This window comes from Pinus tabuliformis, chromosome X, assembly GCF_031772625.1.
Source record: "Pinus tabuliformis cultivar Carrire ecotype Pingquan chromosome X, CPIR1, whole genome shotgun sequence".
Lineage (NCBI taxonomy): Eukaryota > Viridiplantae > Streptophyta > Pinopsida > Pinales > Pinaceae > Pinus > Pinus tabuliformis.
The window spans coordinates 554,417,258-554,425,897 of NC_142308.1; the positions used below are offsets into that span (position 1 = coordinate 554,417,258).

The 8,640-nt window shown below is 33.0% G+C and overlaps 1 protein-coding gene and 1 pseudogene across 5 annotated transcripts; both read right to left on the bottom strand.

Annotated features, from left to right (window-relative positions):
* Window positions 1-93: 93 nt before the first annotated feature.
* On the bottom strand, window positions 94-2,547 carry LOC149141202 (pentatricopeptide repeat-containing protein DOT4, chloroplastic-like). Of its 5 annotated transcripts, XR_016264062.1 has the most exons (3): window positions 1,278-2,403; window positions 1,081-1,159; window positions 94-977 (listed from the first exon to the last, which is right to left on the bottom strand). XR_016264062.1 is itself a non-coding variant. In XM_089446588.1 (2 exons), exons 1-2 carry the CDS (start codon window positions 2,287-2,289, stop codon window positions 1,021-1,023), a joined length of 1,170 nt encoding a protein of 389 aa, XP_089302714.1. In that variant the 5' UTR covers window positions 2,290-2,403; the 3' UTR covers window positions 94-1,020. The 5 variants fall into 5 exon arrangements, 4 of the variants coding, with proteins under 4 accessions (XP_089302714.1, XP_089302715.1, XP_089302711.1 ...); XM_089446588.1 differs by having other exon boundaries at window positions 94-1,961; window positions 2,061-2,403; XM_089446589.1 differs by having other exon boundaries at window positions 94-1,159.
* LOC149141203 (pentatricopeptide repeat-containing protein At3g12770 pseudogene) lies at window positions 2,324-2,874 on the bottom strand (annotated as a pseudogene).
* Between the last annotated feature and the right edge of the window lie 5,766 nt (window positions 2,875-8,640).

Sequence of the window (8,640 nt, forward strand, 5' to 3'; positions counted from 1 at the left end):
CAACAAATATCCATAAATCTCTTAAGACTCTTAATTCAAGTGATCAGCTGCAATCAGCTTGGAACAGCAGCAAGCTATAAGCACTCTGCCAGATTATCAACAAAGAATTTTTTTTCCTTATTTCCAAACCACCCTACTGGATGTTTTAGAAGAATGTTGAGACATTAATATGAATCTGCCAAAATAACTTGAGCACTCCAATCATAGAATGAAGTGATTCATCTATCCTAGACCAGAATGCATGAGCTCTTGAGTAACAAAAATATCTACCTTTCGATTAACCGAAGACAGGTAATATGAATAATTTGACCGGCATTCAAACTATGTTTCACTTATTCCAATTAGCCTCCTTTTTTCCACCTAAAAATACAACGTTCCTCAAGACAGAGATAGATGTTCCAGTCTTGTGCCGAAAGCCCAAAGGAATGGCTACATGCTCAGAGCACAGAGTCCTTGACAAGCTCCTCACATTATGTGGAACAACCTTTGTGCTAGGCAAAAATCTGCTTCATCCAGTTGCCCAGCAATGGTTGCTGGCCTTGCTTATATTTTCTGATTGAGATAAGAATCTGAGAAATTTCCCTTTTCTTTTAATTGTCTGAAGTGACAGGTAATATGAAAAAATTGATTGGTATTCAAACCATGCTTCACTTACTCCAATTAGCCTATATTTCTCCACCTAAAAATACAACAGTGTTCTTCAAAATAGAGATGATGTTCCAGTATTGTGTTGAAAACCCAGAGAAGTGGCTACTTGCTCAGAGCACAGTTTCCTTGACAATCTCCTCCTATTAAAGCCGACCAACCCTTGTGCTAGGCAAATAATCCGCTTCCTCCAGTTGCCCAGCAATGGTTGCTCGCCTTGCTTATATTTGCTGATTGAGAGAGGAATCTGAGAAATTTTCCTTTCCTTTAATTGTCTCGGGTGGCAATACTCATTGTTATTGTTCCTCCCGTCAATTTGAATCCACGCCCAGCTAAAACAATTCATAATCAACGTATTCTTCTGCAATTAGTGAACTACAAAATACTTTCACTTTCACCTTCTGTTGCAAAGAAGGAATGAACCTTATTATTTACCTCAATCCAACTGCATCCTGGAGTCTTCTTCAATCCCTTGACTTTCATAATATTTCTCAATTTTGCAACAACATCCCACCTGCCAGCCACAGCGTAAATGTTTGACAGCAGTACATAATGTGAAGCATTTTCTGGTACCAATTCCAAAATACAATTCATTGCATATTCTCCAAGCAAAATATTGCCATGAATCTTACAGGCACCAAGCAAGCTACCCCACACAACAGCATTAGGCTTAAAAGGCATCTTCTGAATAAAGTCATAAGCTTCCTGGAGCAGCCCAGAGCGCCCAAGAAGGTCAACCATGCATGCATAGTGTTCCATGCTCGGTGTAATGGAACAATCTTCAACCATATGAGTAAAGCACTGCCAGCCATCATTCACCAAACCCGCATGACTGCACGCAGACAAAACAGAAATAAAGGTTACACGGTCAGGCTTCATGCCTTCCTGGTCCATTTTCACAAAAAGTGCAAGAGCATCGTCCCCGTGTCCATGCATTCCATACCCACCAATCATCGTGTTCCAGGAAACCACAGTTCTCTCATACATGTTGTCAAATAACTGGCGTGCAAACTCTAAGGTCCCACACTTGGCATACATGTCAATTAAAGAATTGCATACAACAATGTCTGAATCAAAATTACTTCTGATTATGTAGCCATGCATTCGCTTACCTTGTTGCAGAGCTGATAAAAAGGCACACGCAGGTAGAGAATTCACCATGGTGATCAAATCAGGCTTTAAATTTTGTAGTTGCATTTCAATGAAGAGTGCCAAGGCTTCATTGGCGTGCCCATTCTGGGCATATCCAGCAATCATAGCGTTCCATGATACCACATTTCTCTGAGACATTCTAGCAAACAATTGCCATGCACTGTCTACACTTCCGCATTTTGCATACATATCTATGAGAGCAGTACCCAACATAACATCCAACTCAAATCCATTTACAATTATGTAACTGTGAATCCACTTACCTAGCTGCATAGATGATAAATTGGCACACACCGGAACAATGCTCACCATCGTAACCAAATCAGGCTCCACGCATTCCACTTGCATTTCATTGAAGAGTCCCAGGGCTTCATTAGCGTATCCATTCTGCGTATAACCAGTGATCATGGCATTCCACAATCCAACGTTCCCTTTACACATTTTGTCAAACAGCTGGCGTGCAAAACCTACACTCCCGCATTTTGAATACATATCTATGAGGGTAGTACTCACAGCAAAATCGGACTCAAACCCACTTCTTATAACATAAGCATGAATACATTTTCCTTGTTGAAGATCTGATAAAGATGAGAAAGCAGGGAGAACACTCACCATGATAACCAAGTCAGGCTCGAACCCTTGCATTCTCATTCCATTAAAAAGCTTCAAAGCTTCACCAGCATAACCCTTCTGAGAATAACCAGCGATCATCGCACTCCAGGAAACCAGGTTTCGTTCAGACATTTTGTCAAACACTTCACGTGCAATCCCTAAAACTCCACACTTGGCATACATGGCTACAAGGGCAGTACTCACAACAATATCTGACTCAAACCCCAGTCTAACTATATCGACGTGAACATCTATACCCTCCTTGAGAACTGATAAGTCGGCACATGCCTTGACTACAGAGCTGAAAATGAAACTGTCAGGCTCGATGCCTTGCTCCTGCATTTGGCGATAGAGAGCAAGAGCTTGCTCGCAGAGTCCATTCCTAATACATCCGCTAATTATAGCGGTCCATAGGAAAATGTTGGGTTTCATCGATTTATCAAACAGTAGGCTTGCATCGTCCATATTGCCATAGATAGTATACTTAGAGACGAGTTTGGGTAGTAAGTAGATATCTTGGTCCAGTCCCAATGTAAGCAGATGGGCATGGATTTGGCGGAGTTGTTTAACGTCGTTGCAGGCCTGAAACAGAGAAGTATAGGAGATAGGATAATGGCTATTGGGTTCACCAGTAGTAATGTTTGGTTGAGTTACATGATGAAAGTGCAATGCAGAAGTAATGTGTATATAACTGTTCTTTGTTGGTAATTTTGTTAGAAGCGTCTTCGTTGAAAGACGAACAAGATTCCAACCCTCCATATCAGAGTCCTGCACTGCAGCACTGCGGTGCGGTATAGGTTAATGGAAGTGAGCAAAGTCAGGATTCCAACCTCCCATGTAAGATTCCAGGACTGCAGTACTGCGGTATAGATAAATGGAAGTGAGCAAAATCACAACCCCAGTGGCATTCAAGCATGGAAACAATGCACATCTTTGCCCTGGGAGGGACTACCCCCATTTGCATTGTCTCATTCATGCTTTCTTATGTAATGCTGTGGGAATTTGTCACTAACAAGCCTAAAGTCGTTTTAGGTCCATATTTATTAAGTTTAGGGATCAAATAAAGTCGTTTTAGGTCCATATTTATTAAGTTTAGGGATCAAATAAGTTTAGGGATCAAATATGTGGTTCTGTAAAAAAAAATTGAGTGTGAAATTTGAAGAAAGGTTTAAATTTCAAGAGATTTGATCTTTCAGCATTTGATAAATTTGGAGTTAACATGGGTTTACTCTGGTTTAACATATAAGATCTGTAGTTAAGACAATCTACTTGAAGCTCGTAAGGTTGTTACACTGTGTAACCCAATAAACTCCTTTGTTACACTGGAAACCCAATAAGAATATATACTTCTGTCTTTGCAAGAGACAAAAATATTACCTATCCCTAGTTTAATTTTATTTTTAATATTATCATTCGATCACCTAAATAAAATTCATTAACAATTGTATCTAAACTAAGTAGTTATACATATTTCATTGAATTTTCATGCAAAGTTAAAATCAATGGTTGACATAGTCTAAATTGAGCAACTCCAATACATTTTAATCTAGACAAAAAAAATATAAATTAAATATTTGACTAAATGTACCAGATTTTTCTTTTTCATGCTCACATTTATCTTCACACTTAGAGTAAAATTTTAAGCATATAAAATAAAATGAATAACGTACAAGTTTTATTTACAGAACATGAAAATTAAGTCTGCTTTTATTAAGAGTATTTTTTGCCAAATCAGATATGAAAATTGCTCAGGGTATATTTGTGGTGGAAATTAAGATTTACTTTGATCTCTCTAAAAGTTTTTGTTTCAATGAATTTCTCATATTAGCGAAGAAAATTTTTAAATTAGCTACACTAGAGAAGAATATCATAGACAAAACCATGGGTTATGAAAACATGGAGGTCAAAAACCTCCCTCCATAAATTTACTATTTTATCTCAATGTTGTTATAATTATTAATTAATTTTTTTATTTTTAACATTTTATTTAAATTTCATTTTTTAAAATATAATTTGACCATAAGAGAAGAATACCATGAACAAAACCATGGGTTTTAAAATCAGGAGCCCAAAAACCTCATCCACAAAAAAATTATTTTATTTCAATTTTATTTTAGTCATTAATAATTAATTATTGTTTTATTTTATTTTATTTTATTTGTTTAGAATTTTATTTGAATTTTAATTTTTTATGTAATTTGACCGTTATAGAAGAATATCATGGACAAAACTCATGTGCATCGATTGTGAAAACCTAGAGCCCAAAAACCTTCATCCCTAAAATTATTATTTTATCTAAATTTTATTTTAATTAATAGTTATTAATTTTTTTATTTTATTTTTTAATGTAATTTGATAAGTCGAAATGTTTACATTACATAGCATAACATATATACTTATGAATCGATATTTAAAAAAATATTGGCATATTAAACCTCTACACATTTAACATCTAATGCCTACACATCTAACATCTAATGCCTGCACATCTCCCCATACTAAGTTGTCGAGTGCCTCTCGGTGCAACAAAATATATCAGATGCTCTATAAAGCATTTTAGTTTTCTTAAGCATTTCAATGAATAAAAAGAAATCAAGATGCAATTTTTCCAGTGATGAAAGACTGGAGTTTGGAATTAAAAAAAAATCTAAGTTGGATTATTTTAAAGTTTGTTACATCAACATAGTTCTATTTTAAGTCTAGATTTATTTATTGTTGATAGGGATCAAATTTCTCAAAATGTAAACTTTTTTTAGTGTAAAACTTGAGGAACAGTTTGCCTAGGGTAATTTGATTCCTCTCGACATTTGGTAGACCTATAATTAAGATGGAAAGATTCGATTCCTCTCGATGATTTGTAACTTTGAAGTTAAGATGGATTTATGCTCATTCTTATATATATATATATATATATATATATATATATATATATATATATATATAACTTTAATATACATATAGCTATATATATGTGGTATTTTTCTTTAATATGTTTTATAATTTTTTTAATGTGACATATATAGTATTGACGATGTATATAAATAGATAGATATACTAGCCTAGATCCATCTTAACTTCAAATCTATCAAGCACAATGAGGGATCAATCTCTCGAGACACAAACCTCTTTTTTGGTGGAAAAACTTGAGAAAATGTTTACACCTCTCAAGTCTTGCACCTCAAGAGATTTGATCTCATTAGGCACTTGATGGATCTCGAGTTAAGATGGATCTAGGTTGGTTTCGATCATGTGTGGCTACACAAAATTTGTTGAACATATAATTAATCTGATCATTTTAAATATGTTAAGGATGTGCACCTCTTTTTAAGTCAACATCTCTTCAACTTATGTGAGCATTCCAACAACCCAAGGTTGTTTTCCCATATTCATATGGTTATCAGCAAAAAAATTGTGATGAGTTTTTTCACTTATATATCTCATGTGGATTGGACTTGTATTTGTATTAAATACTTGAATTCCAACATATGACTTCTCACACACATGGCACATTTGAACTTGAGCTAATATATGAATCCAATATCATGAAATTTTCGGTGTGCAATATTCATATCAGCGGGAATTACAGGTTGAGCTTCGGCATGGATATCTTTTAAAAATCTTCTTTTTTTAGGATTTCCATTTGCATCTTGTATTATATCTAAGTTGATTGAATATTGTTTTTCTGTCAATATGCTCTTTGTTGTTCAACTATTCATTTATTTTGTTCTTCATGCTCTTCAATTGTCATCGCCTCTACATTTTTTTTTCAATTTCCTCTTCATTGTACATTTTCTTGTATTCTTTACTCTTGACACTCTTTTGTTGCCATTTGTTGTGCCTTTTATTTTGTTCTTCATGCTCTTCAATTGTCATCGCCTCTACACTTTTTTTTCAATTTCCTCTTCATTGTACATTTTCTTGTATTCTTTACTCTTGACACTTTTTTGTTGCCATTTGTTGTGCCGTGTTTCGTTGATATTCTCTTTCATGTTCTTTTTGATATGTTATTTGTTGTTCAAATTTTTTCTTTCATTTGGTATAGTTATATTTTAGTTGTCATTTTTTTTTGTTGTTTTTGTTAATCTACTCTTTGTTTCTCCCTTTGTTGTTGACACTCATTAGTTATCATCTCTTGTGTCTTTCTCAGTCAACTTGATCTTTGTTATTCATTTATAATTATATTTTGTTCTTTACGCTCTTCAATTGTTATGTATTATGCCTTTTTTTGTCAATATTATATTTGATATGATCTTCAATACACTCTTTTTTCTCTACTTTTATTCTTCCTTCAACCTTCCCTTGTCCATCACTCATTATTTCTAAATTCTCTCTTTATCGAACATATGATTAATCTGATCATTTTAAATATGTTTAATATTAATATGATCATTTTAATATAGGTATTTAATACAAATATGGGCTCAATGTGCTTGAGATGTTGAAGAGAAAGATGAATTTCCTTATCGAAGGTCCAACGTTGAGAACATAGAGTGTCAATAACTTTAAACATATTTTCTTCACAATATTTTATTTTGCACCTTGTAATATGTTTAAATTGGTTGAATATTGTTTTATTTCTCGATATGCTCTTTGTTTTTCAACTTTCCATTTCCTCTATTCTTCATGCTCTTCATTTGTCATTTCCTTTGTGCTTTTTGTTGATTTCCCCTTCATTGTGCATTTTCTTGTATTCTTTGCTCTTGACACTCTTCAATGTCATTTGTTGTGCCCTTCTTTGTCAATAATATATTTGATATGCTCTTTGTTATTGATTTTCTCTTGAACCACTATAAATCAATGCATGTCATCAATAATTACTTTATGCATACATCAAATTCAATGCACACTATTAATCTAATTACTTTGAAACCAATGCATATCATCCATCTATTTTCATCAAATCATGAATTAACATCTACATTGAAATCAATGCATCTACTTTAAACAATCAAATAGGATTAGAAATCAACATCTACATTGAAACCAATGCATCTATTACAATTAATGAAATAGAATTAGAAATTAAAGTCTACACTAAAATTAATATAGCTTGGGCATAGATATGCTTTAAATATCATTTTCTCACAAGATTTCCCTATGCATCTTGTTTTATGTATGAGTTGATTGAGTATTGTTTTCTTTGTCGATATGTTCTTTGTTGTTCAATGTTTCGTTTCCTTTATTTTTAATACTTTTCAGTTGTCGTTCTCTCTGCCTTTTTTTGTTGATTTCCTATTTGTTGTGCATTTTATTGTATTCTTTTCTCTTGACACTTTTCAGTTTTCATTTTTTGTTCCCTTCTTTTTCAATAGGCTCTCTGATATTATCTTTGATATCATCTTTGTGGTTCATTTTTTTATATGTTATTGTAAACAAAAATCAATGCAAGTCATAATAATTGCTCTGTGTATATTAAAATCAATGCACACTATAAATCTAATTATTTTGAAAGAAATGCACATCATCCATCTATTTACACAAATTAGAAATTAACATCTATGTTGAAAATCAATGCATCTAGTGTAAACAATCAAATATGATTAGAAATCAACATCTATACTAAAAATAATGCATTTAGTGTAATCAATAAAATAGCATTAGAAATAAACATCTACTTTGAATCAATGCATATATTTCAATAAAAAAACAAAATATTAATGTCAAAGTAATCTAAACTTGAGTTAGGACCTTACCTATGCCTTTACCCATTTAATTTGGTAAAAAATTGAATAATTTTTGGTATCTTGTTTTTTATCTAATTTTGAGACTTTCATGGCATTCTAAATCCAATTTCTTTTACCTTGTGTAAAATCCTTACTTTCACTTCCTATATTGTTAATAATGTTCAATGTTATATAATGTTATGTAATATTAAACATAATATTATATAGTATTATGTTAAATATTATATTTTATTTTATTTTTAAACACTATAATATTTTTTTAATATTATTTTTAATAATATTATATATAATATAAATATTTCTCCATGGTTAATTAATAATTAATATTATAATACCTCAATAGGGGTGTTGGAAAATGTGCATATGAAGGGAGGCAAAAAGGCCCACCGCCCCGCTGCCTCCCTGGGCATTAAAGAGGGGGATGGTGTGGCCAACTTCTCCCATGCAATTACACATGTTATTAGTTATGACGAACCGACGAGTTAATATGGAAATTCCCACAACCTCCGCATCTTCTTGGGATTGTTGCAGTTTCTTTTTGGAGCCT